At 47.2% G+C, this 18,607-nt stretch overlaps 1 protein-coding gene across 6 annotated transcripts; it reads left to right on the forward strand.

Annotated features, from left to right (window-relative positions):
• The first annotated feature begins 442 nt into the window (after window positions 1-442).
• CTC1 (CST telomere replication complex component 1) lies at window positions 443-17,436 on the forward strand. 6 transcript variants are annotated; one of them, XM_065676144.1, is made up of 25 exons: window positions 443-504; window positions 579-742; window positions 3,768-4,014; window positions 4,902-5,098; window positions 6,607-6,751; window positions 7,140-7,442; window positions 7,616-7,744; window positions 8,086-8,312; window positions 9,777-9,951; window positions 10,037-10,237; window positions 10,470-10,596; window positions 10,795-10,909; window positions 11,178-11,640; window positions 11,995-12,084; window positions 12,359-12,496; window positions 12,783-12,853; window positions 13,640-13,749; window positions 14,079-14,244; window positions 14,491-14,577; window positions 14,662-14,821; window positions 15,299-15,363; window positions 15,622-15,784; window positions 15,926-16,052; window positions 16,755-16,849; window positions 16,949-17,037. In XM_065676144.1, exons 1-24 carry the CDS (start codon window positions 484-486, stop codon window positions 16,805-16,807), a joined length of 3,744 nt encoding a protein of 1,247 aa, XP_065532216.1. In that variant the 5' UTR covers window positions 443-483; the 3' UTR covers window positions 16,808-16,849; window positions 16,949-17,037. The 6 variants fall into 6 exon arrangements, 4 of the variants coding, with proteins under 4 accessions (XP_065532216.1, XP_065532215.1, XP_065532218.1 ...); XM_065676143.1 differs by lacking the exon at window positions 16,755-16,849 and having other exon boundaries at window positions 16,949-17,436; XR_010612102.1 differs by lacking the exons at window positions 15,926-16,052; window positions 16,755-16,849; window positions 16,949-17,037 and having other exon boundaries at window positions 14,951-15,363; window positions 15,622-15,654.
• The last annotated feature ends 1,171 nt before the right edge of the window (window positions 17,437-18,607 follow it).

Here is an 18,607-nt window from a genome sequence, read left to right on the forward strand (position 1 = left end):
CGCATTTTTAACGGGCTCAGCTTTATCGCATACTGTCATCTGCGTGGCGCAGGCACTCCCTTCAGTGGAGCTTCAGCTTCCCACCACACGACAAAGCCATCTCCAGAACACAGGCGTCAGAGGAGCCGCTCTTCCTGCACTCCGCGCGGGAGAGGGACCTCACAGCCCGCTGCCGGCTCGACATTGACACCGGGATCAAACGCCTCAGCCCCTCGCCGCTGCCTCCCTGCGCTCCAGCCTGCGGAGCCCTCCCAGGTGCCGCTTCTCGCCGGTGTGAGGGGTAAGGATCCCTCACACCGGATAACGACAGCTTCCACCGAGCCGAAACACTCCCGCCGCCGCCGCCATCGCGACGCTTTACCTCAGGCGCCGCGACCGCCTCCGCCGGCGGCCATTGGCCTGAGCGGAGGGAGGGGGCGGAGACGCGCCCTTGAGCGTCGCCATGGTAGTGCCGTGACTCGCGCGTTCGGCCCAGGTGCCGTCATGGCGGAGCGCAGCGCGGCGGTGAGTGACCTAGCGCGGCCCCGCGGCCTCCCGGCCCCATGGCGCTCAAGGCCCGTGTCTCTGCTTCTCCCTAGGAGCAGCGCTGGCTGCAGGCGGCGCAGGACTTCACCCGCCGAGCGCTCCCGGCCCACGAGGGGCCTGGCGCACCGGAGTCACCGCCGGTGCTGGACGCGGTGCTGGACGCGGTGCTGCGGTGCCTGCGCAGCGCAGTTGGCGGGGACCTGCCGCTGGGCTACAGGTGACAGCGGGGTGGAGAGGGGAGGAGAGAAGGGGAGGCGAGGCGAGAGGAGGGGTGGAGAGGGGCGAACGGGCATGGCCGGAGCGCCCTTCACGCCCGCGGCGTGGTCCGGAGGAAGTTACACACGCACACACGTGCAGGGCCCGCGGCAGCTGAAACCGGGCTGGCGGGGTCCTCCCGGGAGCTCGGCACGGCGGCTGTCGGCGGACCCGTGCCGCCCGCTCCTGTGCGGTGCCAGCCGCGGATGCTGGGTGCAGGAGGGATGTTGTCAAAGGCAGATAACCACGTGCGTGTTCTGGGCTTCGGTGCGCCCCGCTCGCTCTTGCGGTGTTGATTAAGGACCGTATCCGCAAGTCTGCGGTAGGGAGAGTGTGTGACCCAAGTGGGGCATCTCGCTGAGGGCGAGCTGCTGTACTGCGCGGCGGCTTCCCGGCTGGATCCTGGCTTTTGGGTGTTGACCATCATGAAAAACTCACAGTTTACTGAGAGGTCCAGACTGGAAGGTGTGGCTCGTCTGTATCTATTTCTCTCTTGCTCCAATTTATGGTGGAAGAATGTCTCTTAAAACCCCTGGCACAGCTGGTTTGGGGAAGGTCAACTGGAATTGATTAGGGTCTTATAGAATCATAGAATAGTTTGGGTTGGAAAGGACCTCAAGATCATCTAGTTCCAACCCCCCTGCCATGGGCAGGGACACCTCACACTAAACCATCCCACCCAGGGCTTCGTCCAACCTGGCCTTGAACACTGCCAGGGATAGAGCACTCACAACCTCCCTGGGCAACCGATTCCAGTGCCTCACCACCCTAACAGGAAAGAATTTCCTCCTTATATCCAATCTAAACTTCCCCTGTTTAAGTTTTAACCCGTTACCCCTTGTCCTGTCACTACAGTCCCTAATGAAGAGTCCATCCCCAGCATCCCTATAGGCCCCCTTCAGTTACTGCAAGGCTGCTATGAGGTCTCCACGCAGCCTTCTCTAGGCTGAACAGCCCCAACTTCCTCAGCCTATCTTCATACGGGAGGTGCTCCAGTCCCCTGATCATCCTTGTGGCCTCCTCTGCACTTGTTCCATGTCCTTTTTTGTTGAGGACACCAGAACTGCACACAATACTCCAGGTGAGGTCTCACAAGAGCAGAGTAGAGGGGCAAGATCACCTCCTTTGACCTGTTGGTCACGCTCCTTTTGATGCAGCCCAGGATACGGTTGGCTTTCTGGGCTGTGAGCGCACACTGCCGGCTCACGATCATTTTCTCATCGACCAGCACCCCCAAGTCCTGACCTATGACCTTTAATTTTGTACTAATAGCTTGTAAATGTAGATGATGCATCTTTCAGGCCAACTAAACTGATTTCAACTAAGCTGTATTTTTTCTATAGATTGTATTTCACAATGTTTAAAACAGAGTTTGGTTTATGTACAGGAGAATTCATCAAGAAGAGTTGATACTTATCTTGCATGAGGCCAGCGGTCTGTTTGTGAGCAGCATTCTCCAGCCACAGTTAACTGTCAAGCTCTGGATTACCAGAAGAGCCCATTTAGTTTTCTGGATGTAATAACCAGGATCCAGTGCAATCCTGTAGTTTTGTTTTCTCTCAAAAAGCAGCCAGCACATGTGATGTCAACACAACCAGTGCTGCATTCTCCTTGTAGATCATAGATACCAGTATTATTACTGGTGCTGTTCTGACTCCGAGTACAAAGCAATTTGCTTATGTTATTTTCAGCTAATCTTGAACAAGTGTTCAAAATCTCTCTAGACAGGCCCTCAGTGATATGGGTTAGTGGTGGCCTTGGCAGTGCTGGGAAATGGTTGGACTTGATGATCTTAAAGGGTTCAACCTATTTGATTCTATGATATATTGCTGGTCCAGACCCATTGCTCATCTAGACTGGTTTCTGGCTTTGAACCTTTGATACCTGGCTAATCATCTGAAACTCATCAAATTCATACTCTCTCAGTTTGATTGTGTCCTGCTGCTGAGCAAGTGGGTGTTGAGAATAGAGTTCCAGTTTCACAACCTAAAATTGTCAGCAAACCTCACTGGACACAAGTATCAAAATCACTAACTGGAGGCCAGTTTGTATTCACTCTTTCAGTATTTATGTTACCATGGAGAGGGGACTTCTGTTAATTCTCTAGAATGCAGAGCCAGGAAGTAAACAATGATGATGAATGCTGCCAGGATCATACGCTGCAAAGGCTTAGCATCTACTGAGAATGCTGCCTTGCTCTCCCATATTTAGTACTGTGCCCAGTCTAAGCAAGATAGATGCTAAACTGTGGATGGCCTCACATGCCAATTTGATGTTACATCTCCTCCCCTCACTCTCCAAAGCCAGGAGCATAGGTGGGAAGTTTCAGGGCTAGCTTGGCTCTGGTATTATGAGTGAAGGCCCAGTCTAAGATTACTGGCTTGTTGTCTCTCAGTTTTGTACTCTGTAAGCTATTAATGGGAGAGAATTTGTCACAAAACTGTCACAGTCTTCATCTAGAAGTTTTTAACCCTGTTTTTATCACAGTTCGTCAACTTCAGCACACAATGATGGAATTAGTCTGTATTTACCTGTGGTTGTAACTGGTATGTAAACTGAACAGTTGTTGGGGTTTTCTCAGTCTCCTATTCAAGCTAAAAATGCCTGAATTAATAACTGTTCTCCTTCCCACCTCCCCCCACACACACATGTACTAGAAAATATGTTCCGTTTTCTTACCCTTCAGTTATTTTTTCCCCAAGTCTTCTGCATGCCTGCGCAGGTAACCATAGTAGCAGAGGATGTCTGTTTTCAGAGAGGATGCTAAAGCAGCATAGACATGTTGACTGAGCTGAGAGAGAGCATTGATAAATGCCAGGGAATGAGTTGGTTCTTGCCATGTGGCATCATCAGATCATACCAATAGCTGAGGCTTTTTTTGACTTAGCCAAGCTTTGTCCACTGCAATGATCACTGTAATCCCTAAACTTTGTAGACTTGAATTTTACCTACATCCTTCTATAGTCTTGCTTCTCTTTTTTTTCCAGTTTCATCTCCATCTCTGACCTGCAGCATCAGCAGCGTGTGCCATGCTGCAGCCACCTGACTTGGAGCACTAATGAGTTTAAAGAATGGGCTCGTCAAGGACAGGCTGCTTTACCCATGCAGAGCACTTTGCCAAGGACTTACCTCATTTTGGTTGGCTATTTAACAGATGGAAGGCAAGAGAAAAAAGAAAAGTTGGTAGATGGTTGTCTATATGTGAAAGACAATACTGGGATAATCCCATGTGAGGTATGTTCTCAGTCTGAGGAATCCTGCTTTTATTCCCACTGATGGGGCAGTGTCACAGACCACCAGGGCTTCAAACGGTCTGCCAAAGTTTAGTGAGGGAAATAACACACTTGTATAACAGGCAGGAAAACATGTCCTGGGGAGAGGATAGAACATGTCAAATTTGTCATTGCTAGGAGAGCAAATATTGGATGCACTGGCCTGGAGAAAAGAGGCAGCCTAATGTACGATTCTGTTAAATTCTCAACAGTACAAGGTGGCTTGGGGGACCTGGAGGTCATAGAACTCTCCTCTGATCTAACTAGTAGAGCTGAAGTAACTTTCTGGAAAGTCATACTGGGTACTCAGTGATGCAATGATGACATTCTATCAGAAAACAAGAAGTTTGCTTGATAATTGAATAAAAAGCCTTCTGAAAGTCATTGCATGGGGAGTCTAGACAAGAGGCAATCCCTAGAAGTGGTGATGAAAGGGTGCTGAGGTTGTGCTTTCCAAGGAGATGAAGAAAAAAGCTATATTGGTATGAGCTAACTGAAAACAAAGGGGAAAGAAAGCAGGTGAGAATTCTAGAATAGTCTGAAAATAGCTAAGCCTTGCAGTGAATTAATGATCACCTTGCCAGGAGGATGCAGCTATAACCCAGGAAATGCTAGCTGTAGAGCTCAGCAAATTTGTTCCAGATTTCCATCTGCAAGGGGAAAAGTTCTCCATGCAAGATAAGAGTGTCATCAGAAAACACCACTCTCATGTAGAAATGAAGCCCAGCAGAAGAACAAGAGTTTGTGGTGCGCATGCAAGTGCAAATTAGTAATGCACATTGTAAGTGATGCTGAGAAAACATACTCTAAACTCATCTCAAGCATTTATCTCATTATCTTTTGTCTTAGCTCCTGCATTTTGAACTTGAGTGGCTGGAGTCACTGTTTGTCTTCCCAAGCTGGTCATATATACCACAGACAGACAAGAGTGCTGCAGGGTATTTGGAAATCCTGTTGGACCCAGTGCCAGTAAATCCTCTCAAGAAAGTACCTGACAGCATTCCAGTCACCTACCAAGCATCAGCCAAGACACTGCTTACCTCCAGGTAAATATTTAGCATGCTCAGCTCCATCATAGCGCTGTTGCTCTGGTTTGGCAGGTACCATGAGGAGCACTGGCCTTAGGAAGAGCCGGGTTCTGTTTCTGCCACAGGTGGAAGCATAACAGTGAGTGATGGAAGTAAAAGTAATACAATTAAGCCACTTTCCATTAATCAGTTGTTTCCCAGGAAGCTTTACTGGAAGTTTTAATTCTGTATTTTGACAAACTAAAGCAAATTTAAGTATTTCCAGGTGTATTTTGATATTACAGAAAGGACACGAGAACAAAGTGATGGTTCGGCTTTCACTGAGGCTGAAATTCGCTCTTTCGATTAGCACAACTTTTTCTTTGACCATGAACCAAAAGTATTATAAGTATTATTGAAAGTAATTCTAGATTCTAGTGTGGAATTAATATACACCACTGGTTGTCAGATTGCTGAAATAAAGGTGCCAGTTAAATGTCAGCTGCTAACATTAGCTTGTCTTTAGTGGAAATAATACAGTATGTGAAAATGTAGCCAATGGAATTGCAAATCTCACGGAAGTTGGTAATTTCAGGTTGTGCTAGATCATATTTTATCTTCTTGAATAGAGAATTCTTGGTGTAATAACAATAAAATATCACTAGTCAGGCTGCTGTAGTTCCTTTTTAGTTTTGTTTTAATCGGCTATATCTGCTTTACTCTAAGATGAAGTGTTTCATGTAGCTCACCAGACCTTTCTAAACAAGAAAACATTCCCTGTTTCAGTGTACGTTCTCAGAGCAGCTCCTCTGCTGTTACCTGATAGTTGAACAATTGTCCATGTTCTTTCTTTAAAAATGTTACCAATAAAGTGCTGGTATTAGTGTGTGTGGACTTCCCTTTTAAGAAGTCATAAAGGTAGATAAGTGTGTGGTTTAGAATCAAGGGTGTGTTTGTTCACAGAGGGTTTTATATTCAAGTCCAGTTGGAGTTGAAAATTACGAATGTTTGAATTTTTGGTTTTCCATTTTTGAAATGAAGGTTTGGCTGCAGAAATGTCGCTTCTCTCTCCTCTCTCATCTCGTCTACTTTCAGTTTTGCTGCTCTTTTACCCTGTGCCAAGAGTGTTAGGAGGACTCCATTAATGCTCTCAAGCCTCTTTTGTTTGTAGGCGTAGAGCTTCCACAGTGTCATATTCCATGGATCTACAAAGCCAAGTTCTCTTTTCTGCTGAAGCTTGTGACTTCCCCCCTCTCCTTCCCTTTTGGTGTCTAATTAGTCTCTTATTTGTGGTAAAGCTTTTTAAAAGCTGGTCGTTGTCATGGAACATGTGCTGTATTCAAACGTGAAGGTTTTTTAAAGTGTCAGATGGTTTTAGCATATAAAACTAAAGAATTTTGCAGCCAAATATTGTTCTGAGAGGTGGTCCATGTTGGATCCTTTATTTCCAGGAAGTGCATTCTGTAGATTTGTTTATTTGGCTTTTGAGACACTTTGGAGTTCTTCTTTCATCTCTGATTTCCTTTGCCTCTTCAATTGTCCTCTAGGAGTCTGTGTAAGAAAAGATCAAAGCTCTCTGTGGCAGGTGAATTGACCCAGCGTGGGCCTCTCCTTCGTATTCACCACAAGACATTCTTCTTTCTGTTTCTGAAGTGCTGCATCTCAGGTGTTTGGGTCCCTGTGCTGGTGCAGGCAAGTGCTTGGAATTTTGCTCACATACTCACTGTCTGTATCTGTATATGTGCTACTTGATTAATTCTTTGAAGCTTGCCCTTGACTTCCTGGTTTGATTTAGTCTTCCTTTTACTAGTGATTTATTTATTTATTTTACTCCATGCAGCCTACAATAGTCCTTGTGTGTAAGAAGTCTAGTTCTCTAGTTTTATACCCTGCAGAAGTATAGCCCTCCTTCCTTATGCAGTCGCAGTGTTCCTAAACATCTTGCAGATATCACCCTTTCGCTAGGTGTGTGAGGCAGTCCTCTTGAAGGAAAAGGTTTTTTGAGTGGGTTTATCGCGGTTGGGAAGAAGTTTTTCCAGTGCAGAAGATGCTGATGTTGCTTTTGATTTCACTGCTCTAGAAGCCCAGCCAGCAGGCATGGCATCATACCCTCCAGTTGGGTCGCACGTATGCAATCACAGGCCTGAGCCTGACCAGCCTGAAGAAATCTGGACAAAGGACGTTTGTCACCAGTGATTCTTCCCGCCTTCTGCCCTACTGTGCAGAGCAAGTGAGGGAGCAGTCACTGGACAGTGCTTGGCAAGACGAATCCACTCAGTCTTCTTCCCTTGAGACTGCTGAGCAGCTCAGTGATATCTTGGAGCTGAGAGTTGAAGAGGAAAGGCCAAGATCAACCAAAGAGTCCAAGATCATCTCATATGTGGTAAGGATCTGTAGGGTTACCGTTCACCCACTCATGCTGTAGGGTTTCAGCCCCTGGCCTGCAAGATCTTATTTTTCATCATGAATTTATTTCCTTATTGCTCAGGCCTATGAGACTCTTGTGTTCTGGGGCTCTCTACACTCGTATAACTTTCTGTTTGCTTTCTGGTTTAGGGATTTGTCACCAAAATACTCAATATCCAAGCTGGTCTCTTTTTACTGGATAACAAAGTCTGCTTGTGCCTTGCTTACCAGCAGTTGTTGAACTCTGCACGAGGACTCCGACCAGGAGTATATGTGGAGGTAACTTGTGACTTAGAAAGGCATAAAGCATTCAGTGGAAAAAACTTGGGCCCTGGGCACAGCTTGCCAGTGTGTGGGTTAACAGAAGGCTATGGAAACATTGGAATTATTTCAGCAAGTCAAGTATCTGGAACAGAATTGGGGATCTTGTCTAGGTTTGGTCATGAGTGTTGAAATGATGATTATGTGATTCCTCCCTAAGCAGTGCCAGGTTCCTCAGGTCCATTTGATTTATAGATAATCCAGTAGAGTGATAAAGGATTTTGGGTGGGGTGATGGTTTTGGGGAGTGGTGGCAGACCAGCTATCTCTTCTCTTAAGTTGTACATTTGTGTGTCTCAGCTCATCGATGTCCACCTCCTGCAGAAGCCACTGGTATCCTTCCCTTTCATTGTACTTGGTGCTTGCCTGAGCAGCACTATTGTTCTGAAGAGTTTTTCAAGGCTCAGCACCCCCTACCAGCCACCAGCCTCTTCTGGAAATCTGTACTTAGAGCTGCTCTTCCGCTACAATCTTGGTATGCCACTCTACCTCTGGGTGGTGAGCCTCCTGGAGACGTTCAAGGAGAGGTGAGGACAGTTCTTCCGAAGTCAGCCTATATGTGAATGTGCTTCGTAAGCTACCTGGGTGTCTTCTAGACCAAAGGCTCACAAAATTACTGTGAGGGATACTAATAGCAGCAGTAATTACTTCTGTTACTGGTTTCAGTAAGCCATTCATCTAGATTTCACATGGTATCCGGTTGCTTGCGCCTTGCATTTGCTCTTATGAGAAAATCCTGTGCACTTTTCAAGTGCGTGTGCAGTATGCCCACTGGTCTCAGGAAGTTGCAGCACTCCTGCTCATGTACTCCTGCCTGGGAAGTTTTGTCCTGACATATGGAAGCACTGTAGGGATGTCTGCCTGCCAACGTGGTTTGCTTGGCTGAATGCAGCCAAGGAGTTGTGGACACAGGCTGGAGTTGGAAACTGCTGCTACAACCAAATAACAGCAAATATAAAGGCTTTTTTGTCCTGGCTGCTCAGAGGAGCAGCTGCAGCTGCTCAGCAGACCACTTTGATATATTTTGAGTGTGGCCAGTAGTGCAAGCATTTGTTTGAGAGCCTCTGTCTTAGCAGAGGTCTTCAGACGGCTTCGTGCTCTCCTGACAGCTGCACTGCGTAACAGCTGTGGGCCAGTTTCTGGATTTATTTCTGGGTTTGTTCTGGAACCACTACAGTTGATGACTAACAGCAGCCTTGGACTTCAAAAAGGAACATTTATGTATTTAATCTCAGGCAGTCAAGTAGCAGTTTATGGAATGCTCAGTCTTCCCGTGCTTTACGGGCACTGTGGAATTTTTACACTTTCCAATCAGACAGCTTTAGTTTTGCCCTGGGAATGATGCTAGCTGGAAGTTTCAGTTTTCATTAGCTTTTTCACTTTCTTTAAATGTGACTGCTTTGCCCTGCTGCTGCTTGAAAGTTGTTGCAGTGAGTTAGTTGCTACCTCTCCTTGAGTTCGGTTTCTGTCATGTTTTGACCGGCAGTGTGATCACTTCCAGACATTCAGAAGCAGTGAGCTAAACTTGTGACAGGATCACAACGGGAGGACAGTGCTGGAAGCAGGGCAGCCTGTGGTTATTTCTGTCTTGTGATTTGTTTATTTATTTATTGCATCCCGTAAAAGAAAGCCAAGTATACCTAACATGAGTAATCATACCAAGCTCAGGCAAAATACATGGAGGTCCATTTGTGTAGCTTAGAGGGAGACTATTTTCAGGTGGTTTGAGGTGGGGTTTTTTTGTCCACTTGAGTTTTGAGATTTTGCCAGTCCTTCCATTTGTGTACATTTCCCTCTTCCTTGTCTGACATCAATCTGCATCGCCCTTAAATGTTCCTTTTTTAGTCACTTCATGTTCTTTTTGTGCTGTCCTTAGTTCTTGTCCTGCTGAGCACGTTCACTCATAACAAGCAGAAAGAACACTTGAGTTACATGCAAAACTCACTAAGAAGTGAGGACTGCTAATGCTTTTTGTCATCATTTTTTTCCAGGTTTTCTTGTTTCTTTGGCTGCTGTCACCCGTTGCTTTGCTCCATGCACCGAAACCCTGGAGCTGCTGAGAAGTTCCTTGTCCCCCTTCTGCAAGCTGTGGTCCCAGATAGAGAGGAAGCAAGAGATATTTATAATGAAATCCTAGATAGAAAACACCAGTGTCCCCTGCAGAAGGTGAATAAATGGCCTGTGAGCTGCTTCCTGTTTGCCTGATGGGAACAAACTCAGCTGGTTCACTTGTTCTTTCTTGTTTTCTTAGTATTCCACCTTGAACCCCCCGTGCCAGGCCCCATCTCTGTCTGCAGTTTGCCATGTGGCAGAACAGAAGAGCTGGGAAGGCTTCAGTCCATCACAGTTGCTCTCCCCCTTGGAGGAACAGCACATGGGCACCCAGGAGCTGAACCGCAGACTGGCCTGGTCCTACTGCACATTCTCAGCAGGAAGTTTCCACCCCCGACTGGTAAGTGCCTTGTTCCCTTCACTATCTTTGCCTTGAGATTTCCCAGATCTCCCCATGCCTTCCAGCACTGTGTTTGGTGCATGCCTGTTCTTCCTGTTTGGTAATGACACTGTTTTTCTCACTTGTGTGTTGAACACAGGCCGAATTCAGGCTGCTGCTATGTGCAGTTTGATTTATAACCTTCCAAGATGGGAAGTGTTTGATGCTCTTTGCAGCTTCCTTTCTGTTGCAGATACTACTGGGTGTGCTCAGAGTCTCCTCCAGGAGCAGTTCCCTCCAGCTGCGGGACAAGACCAGCATGCTGCCCTGTGTGATATGCAATAGGGATGGTAGCCCCTTTGCCCATACAGCTCTCATAGGTATGTCCCAGTAAGTTAAATTTGAGAGTGCTGAGTTCCTGGTGTTCTGCTCTCCAGCTCCAAAACAAGGAAGAGGAGGCTTAGCATGGAGATGCTGAGCTGGCACTGCCTGGCCTTGTGACTGTAAAATAGGGAAAACGAGCTTACTGGTTTTATGTTTCCTTTTTATTAGCTCAGCTCCTCTCTCTGTGTTTGCAGGATCGCTCTTGCAGGTGGAGACCTATCAGCTCATAGTGGAGAGATTCCTTCAGACTGATTTTCCCTCCTGGGAGCACTTGGCAAATCTGGAGCATGTAAGGGAGAAAAAACATAGGTGAGTCCCTTTATTTGGTGCACAAGTAAAATCATCCCTCTTCAGTTCCACAAGTATTTTGGACTATGGCAAAGCTGCTGATCAGCACAGTATGCTGTGCCAAAGCAACTATCCTTTGCTATGTGCAGAGAGGGATCTGCACGTAGGATCCTTTCCTGCTGACTGCTTGTGGGATACTCACCAGAAGTGCTTTTCCCAGATAACTGCTTGTTTTGGACAACCACCTGTCAGGAACAGGGAGTTTCACTGCTATAATTTGTCATTTCAGTGTCTACGTGCAGTTCTACTATGAGGATGTTCAGGTTCTCCGTGCTGCAGAAGGACAAATCCAGAAAAGCCTTGGGAGAGGAAACAGCTCCTCTTTGAGGAAAAAAGATGGTGGCAGCTTAACATCTGAGCTGGAAACCCCGGAGGCAAAAATGCTCAAATTGGAGGATCCGAAGCCAGATACTCACAGGGATGAAAATTGTCAGGGGGAGCAGAGCAGCACTAAGACAAAGAGCTGTGTATCTCACCTCTTCTTGGTTACCCAGAAAGAGGGTCTTATGCTTCGCAATTACCAGCTACCCAGGAAAGACGATAGAGAAGGATGGGAGCTGCAGCGCAGTTTCCAAGCCACGGTGCTGTGGCTGGGCAGACCTCGGCTCTGGAGCCACCCCAGAGAAATTGGGAGTCTACCAGAGCTGGAGGAGAGTGGCTGTGATGGAGAAGAGGACATGACACGGCAAGAAGTGAGGCAGGAGGCAGCTTTGGGGTGTGGTTTGATAAGGCTGGGAGCTGGCTCTTCAGGGAGCCTGTGTAATAAGGAAGTATCTAGATTCCTAATCAATGGGAAAGTGGGTTTTGTGTTGGGTACAGATGCATGTTTATGCAGGCAACTTCCTTGTGCCATCCCAGGGGAGTTCCATCTCTTCTCTATCACCTTTCTGTAAATGCATTCCCCTTCCCTTACCCTTGATGGTGCTAACCTTACTTCTCAACCAAGACATCTTTTGCTGGGCTTGCTCTCTTCTCACTGTTTTAAATTTCCTACCTTATTCCTAACATTCCTCATCACCTTTTGTCTCTCTCCCTCCCCTGGCCAGGCACTGCTGCTGTTTATGGGAAAGTCTCTACGATGGTTTCCATTTCTGCACCTGGATGGGCTGTATCGCTTCATTGTTCCCCACTGCTTGGTAAGAGAGAGGTTGTCTTGCTGTTTCCTCTTGGAGACTTGCTGAACTGCACGTCAAGGTGCCGGAGGGTGACTAAGCTCTTTTTGAGGCTTGGAATTCCATCCGTCTTGCCAAGGAACTGCTTCAGTTCTGGTTTTGGTTAAAATTCTTGGAGCTCTGAGTTCAAAAGTTGGGGTTTTTTTTAACTTCAAACCATTGCTCTTCCGTTTTTTCCTACACAGCTCTCATCTCCTTCCTTTAACAGTCTTCTTTCTTCCTTCCACTCTTGTCTCAGGACCTAGAAGTGTTTGACAAACTTTGTTTTCCACCTGTGCCAGTAAAGTTCCTGAGCAGGTCATCCTGCCCCCTGTGCCTGCCTGTCCAAGATACCTGGCACTTACAGCACGTGACATGGATCTCCTGTCTGCCTGAGGTAAGTGCCTGATTGCTCCGGGCTTTCACAGGCGACTTGTAGATCTCTCTAGAACTAGCTCAGAAAACTCACTGCAGAATGTCTTGTTGATGAGACTGTTCTGCTCTAAACTTCATCAGAGAAGGATGCTGGGCTTCACGTTTTCCTGCCTCAGAATTAATGTGGGGGAGAAGCGCCAGCTCTAAGCATGACCTAGCTCTAAGCATGCAGAGCTTGTCTTTACTGCTCTGGCTGGGGACAGCTATAAACTGCAATCCATCTGAGGCTGTGTCTCCCCCACTTCTAGCTGGCAGCCAGGTCAGTGCTGACAGGCATGGACCAGAAAATTTCCTCCATTCCAGAAGTACTTAGCAACAGGTACGTTGGTCTGCTCCAAATTAATGTGACCGTCTTAGGGAATGGGTCTGTATTTGTTTTTACTGGAAACAGATTACATTAAGCAGCAATGAAGTATCTGCCTTAGAAATATGGTTTGGAAGCCCTCCTATGTGCAAGCAGTTCAGGCTGCCCCTGTTCTGTGTAGCAAAGCTAAAGGAAGTGCTGGTGACAAGACTGGAGAATGGTGTCCAGACAAAATTTGAGCTACTTGCTGGTGTGGACTAGGTCCCAAAGGTCTCTGCTAAATTCCTGTCAGAAGCAGGAATGGGCACATCAGGGAAACTGAGGCTGAATGTGTGATGGCTTTTGTTGGGTTTTGATTGTTGTAACATAATTTGCTCAAACACTAGGCTTAGAAGGTTATCTGTTCAAGAGCATGTTCAGATGTTTAATCTGGAGTGACAGGCATGCACACTGAAATCTTCCCAGTGTCTTATGGCAAACTGCGTTTTGATTTGCTTGGCTCCTCCCTCTAATTAAGGAAAGCAATTAGGAGTTAAGCAGAGAGGAAGGCTGTAATGCCTCTCCCTTTTTCTTCTTCACTGCTGAGCCTGAAGAAGCAGAAAGCAAGTTAAAGGAGCCTTTTGACCCTGGGGTAGGGTAGGATGCAGTAAGCTACCTTTAGTCCAGTAACTCAGGTGCTCAAAGGCAGGTTCCCCTGAAACCAGGCTCAAGCAGCAGCACTCTGCCCTGTCCTTTACAGCCATCTTGAAGGCAGGCCTTCGTCCACTCCCTTTGTCTTCAGAAATCCTGGTCTGCTCTCAGTTTCACAGGTTCCCTTGCTTCCTTCTCTGGCAATATAGTGGAGAGGACCTTGTGTGCCTCTCCCAAGACCGAAAAGCCACCTGTGGCCGTCAGCCTTCAGAAGCAGAAAGGTAAGATTTTGACAGCCTGTCAAGTAACAACAGATTGATTCTTGCTTCTCTCTGTTTCAGGGACAGTGCTAACTGTGCTCCTATATCTGACAATAGTGGAAGTATGCCAGGGTGTTGCATCCCATTGCATGTTAGAGGGTTGGGAAACTATGCTGCTTGTGTGTTGGGATGGGAATGAGAAAACTCCACCTGGAAAATCTGGGAGGTGGAACAGTGATAGCCTCGTTATGATGGGAGGGAAAACACCTCTAGCAGGTCCAGCTTAGTGACAGATTATGCTACCTGCATGTGAGTGAGCTCATGGTGTGTGTGGTGCTGTGCCCTCTCAGGGAGTCTGCTAGCCAGTGAGCACACCGTGAAGCTCAGCGTCTCAGTTGCACCAGGCTCCCCTGTTGCGTTGGACGTTTACATTGCTTCCACCTATCTGCAGCATCTCTGGGGTTTGCTACCTGGAGCCACAGTCCTCTTCCAGAACTTGGAACGCAAAATCTCAAGGTACCTCTGTCTTTAGAGCCCTGATCTAGGCTGCTGACCTCTCTTACTGTCTTTGAAACCATCTCTTAATCTCTTCTCTCGTGGGAACTTGCTTTATCCCTTGTCCATACCTTCACGTATCCCAATCCCTTACTACAAATTATTTTCCTACCATGTTACCTATGAAGATCAGCCCAGCCATCTCAAGAAAACTGAGAGGTTTTGTTTCCACAAGCTCTTTCTGACATCTGTTCTTTCATATTGCAGATTCTGTAATGTTTATTGCATCTACATTGCCTCCAGCTGTGTGAGCATCATATCTCTGCCAGCTTCTCCCCTACCTTTTCCTTCCAGGTGAGTTCAGCTTCTGTTCCCACTGTACAGTGTCCCAAGAAAGGTTTCTGTGTTCCAAGCTTCTCACGTTCCTGTTTCTTCTAGTCCTGCAGGAGAAAACTCTTCCCCCTCACTAGTGTTTCTATCCAGCCTGCAACCTCACCTGCAAAGCCTGCCCCAGGCACGGATTTTATGCCACTTGTCCTGTGTGCTGACTCTGTCCTTGCAGTGGGTTTGCTCACTTTGCAACAGCATCTTCAAAGAGGTATTCAAGTTTCTACAGGGATGATTTGTGAGGAGCTTTGCAGGCTTTCTACTCTGACACATCCTTTGCTACCATGTAGGAAAAAAAATAAGAGTTCCTGTCCCAATTCCAAACCCTCTTTTTTTCCAGTGTCTGAAAAGGATTTGCATATTAAAAAGGGACCAAAGTGACAACTGATTAGAAGTATGCATCTCATGCCAGGCAGGCTGGCAGCTGAAGTGAGGATACTGCAGGGGAGAATCCTGCCCTGTTAATGCTGTGCTTTTCCCATGTTCACTGCTGTTGGGGTTCAGCAGTTTGCAGCACGTGATTTTTCTCTCCATGCAAACCTTTCCCAAGACTCTCATTGGAAATGCAGTGAAGTTCCTTAATCCTTTGCATATGTAATTAAGGGAGGGCTAAAAGAAGCAGTGGCCCCTCCCCTTCTCTCTCTTATACCCCTCCCCATACATAGCTGTAGCTTTACTCTTCCTTCAGGGGAGGTGCACCCGACACAGTCCACCATGTCCATCACACACTGGAGTGAGGCAAGCCAGTGCACGGTAAGCACTGTAGAGCTTGGGTATGGGAAGAGGTGTGTAGGAGGGAACAAATTACACTACAGAGGGGGGAGGAAAATCAGATCAAGGATGAGATGTGGACAGAATAGCAAAGATAGACAGTAGAGTTGTCATGTCTTCCCAGATGTGACCAAAACTCCCACTCTCTTTACTGAGATCCATTGTCTGGCACATGACCCTCGTGAGGCCAGACATTGTCCTGATCTCCTCCACATCTTGGTCTGCCTGCTCTCTCCTTAGGGTGGTGGTAGAAGATGGAACAGGTGATGCTTTGGTGCTGTGCCGGAACCAGCACGTGGCAGCAATGCTGGGCCTGAGCCTTCTCGAGTGGGAAGCGCTGCAGAACAGCGTGCAGAGCAGGGGCAGTGTGTCCATTCAGCACGGGGAAGCCACTGGCACAGGGGTGAGTGGGTTATTCCAGTAGCAACAGCAGTGTGCTGGGCTCGAGCTTCAGCTGAACTGGGTTTCCCTTTGCTGTAGATGTTCCAGAGGCTCCCTGCCTCCTTCTGCACATTAACTGGCAACACACCCTTTCCTTCCTCAGTGTGTAGAGGAACCTGAGGATCTCATTGCTTGCTACCTAAGGAGCCTGTGCAGGAGTCCTCTTATCTGTCGCCCTATCCTGCTGGATTTCAGCCTAGACAGGAAGCCCTCTAAGATCCTGCAGCCTGGTAAGCAAGCACTGTTGGCTTTAACCTGGGATGGAAGGGAGGAGGCATCCCACCAGGTTTGGGGAAGGAGAGCTGCCACAAAGCAAAGTCTGTGGAGGATTTCCGTGGAATTGTGAACACTGTAGTGTAGAGCTAAGATGTGTCTTAGCAGAAGCATGGTTACAAAAATACAGAAATAAAATAAAAGTCACTATCTGCAACGATATTATATATTATTTTTTTCTACTTTACACAGAAACATAGAGCTGGTTTAGAGCGAGGTTCCCTGCCCATGGATGGGAAGGGATTCTGGCCAGCCAGAGTTACCGTGCAGACCTCTCAAATCAAGCGAGTTTTAACTTTAGGCAGGACAGCAGGTAGTGTCAAGACTAGGCCTGGAAATCCTCACCATAGCCACAGAATTTAAGGTGCCGAGAAGTTCTGAATCCACAGATGCTGGTGCCTGAGCTCATGCTGCCACAACTGTGCAGTTCCTGTGTTAAGGGACATTTGTCTTAGCCGTGTGCTGTAGCACTCACGTCTTGAGTGTGTTCAGGCACTGCAGGGGTTGATTTGCTGAGCTAACCAGAGAATGGCTCTCATTTAACACAGTTTGTAAGGCCAGGTTGCTGATAATGATAGAAGGTATAAAGCTCAGTGCATCAGCTGTGTGAGCAGCACATAGTTCACAGCATTTCACAATGTAGTATGTTTTCCTCCAAGCTGCAGGGGTGCCGGCCAAATGCCTTCATCTGCTTACATCCTGGATTCATTAATCATGCTGTCCTTGGAGGTTCAGCAGATGCCAAGCAGCTGCTGTAAGGCCTTCCTCCCCCAGCAGCTCCTACAGCTGTGTGCTAGAACGGAGCAGGAGCCCTGGGCTGAGCTGTTACAGGTTGTATCTTTTTTCCCTTCAGCTCCACTGCAGCTCAGGAATTTTCGGTGCGATGAAGTGGAATTTGTGTCACAAGTGGGACCTCGGCTGAGCCTGCTGTGCCTGAATGTGAAGGAAGTGGAACAAGACACCTTGAGCTATCTGAACAGCAAGAGGATGAGAAGGACGTCTAGTCACTGCTGAGTGGGAGCCACTGCTTAACATCTCTCCCAGCGGGAGAGGAATTATGGAAATGCCTGCTGGGATTAGGAGTTTCTTTTAATCTCCTTTCTAGTGGGAGCAGAGGCCTGTGAGCACAGGGTGAAGGGTGCAGCCAGGAAGCTGCTGTGACTGGAATTCCTGAACAGTCATTCTGGAGCATCGCCACCAGCGACACTGGGTTACGGTTTGGAAGAGAGCTGTTGAATGCTTCCTATGCGATAGCTGTTCCTTTGGGGCTAAGGCACACAATGTGTGAACTTTATGTGGTAGTATCTACTAAATAAAGCTATTAAAATGACGTTTAAATAACACTGTATCTGTCTTAATGTTAAGGGGGCTTTGCTGCAAGAGGAATGAGGCAGAACATAGATCCTTGGTTTATGAGCCAGGGCCAGGCGTTCTGCGGACCAGCTACAGTTGCCACAGGGGAGAGCAGTCTTAACTTAATAGCAGTTATGAAACTGCTGGTTTTAAATATTTTCTTCCTCCAAAAAGAGTGGGGAAGTGAAGAAATTACAGTTTGGAGACCAAATCACGGTACGAAAGCACAGGATTATACGGTCATTGTTTTGCAGCTTAAACAGTGGCCTGAACATTATGTGGGGCTAGTAACAAGAGGAAGGCAGTGAGCTGTGATACAAACTCAGTGTGCTACAGGCTGGCCCATCTCTTCTTGATGAGGAAGGAGATGACTGCCACTGCCAGTGTCCATGGTGGCATGGCAGATCAGCTGGTGCAGCATGTGAGATCACTGTTGGAAGAGATTCCTCTCCTATCTGCTTGCAGTGATGACCCAAGTGTTCTGGGCTTGCTTTTGGCAAAATAACATCCACATCTTTAATCTCTGTTCTCCAGGCTGGTAAATTGCACACACAATTACTCCCTGGCCTTATGCAGCGTGTAGTGCCAACAGCATCTCCGAACAGCTACTCTCTTTTGGGTTTTGTTTGTTCAGTGTTTCTCCCGTGCCTTTTCTCCCTTCCCTCTTAGTTGGAGCTATACATTAAACTGCAGGCAGTAGGTTTACTGAGCATATGTAAAGTATCTTCCCTCTCAAGGCTTGCTGGCTGCTTCTAAGACCAAAGCATGAGTGGCACAAGACCTGACAGATGCCATCCTAAAAGTGGTTGCCAATGCAGAGACTTGTTTAAAAACAAGGCAAATTTGTCTCTGTAATTATATCTGCGTTTAATAACTGTGTTTACTTCTGACTTTGAACTTCCCAGTAGTGTCTTACTGGATAGTCTTCCTCTTTTCCTCCCCATGTACGTTACTCTTCTGTCTGCTGCCACACTTACAACTGACCCATTCCTCTTTCATGTCACGTTACAAATGCAATCATCAGTCCTCACACAGAACTTCAGACCCACTGGTAGCCTTTGCCAGGTTGGAAACCTGACGTATTCCAAGCCTGTTAGCTATTTTCTAACCCATTGCTCTCTTGCTATTCACATCTTTTTCAGAAGGGGAGTTCTGAGAA

Source organism: Lathamus discolor, chromosome 4 (assembly GCF_037157495.1).
Source record: "Lathamus discolor isolate bLatDis1 chromosome 4, bLatDis1.hap1, whole genome shotgun sequence".
Lineage (NCBI taxonomy): Eukaryota > Metazoa > Chordata > Aves > Psittaciformes > Psittacidae > Lathamus > Lathamus discolor.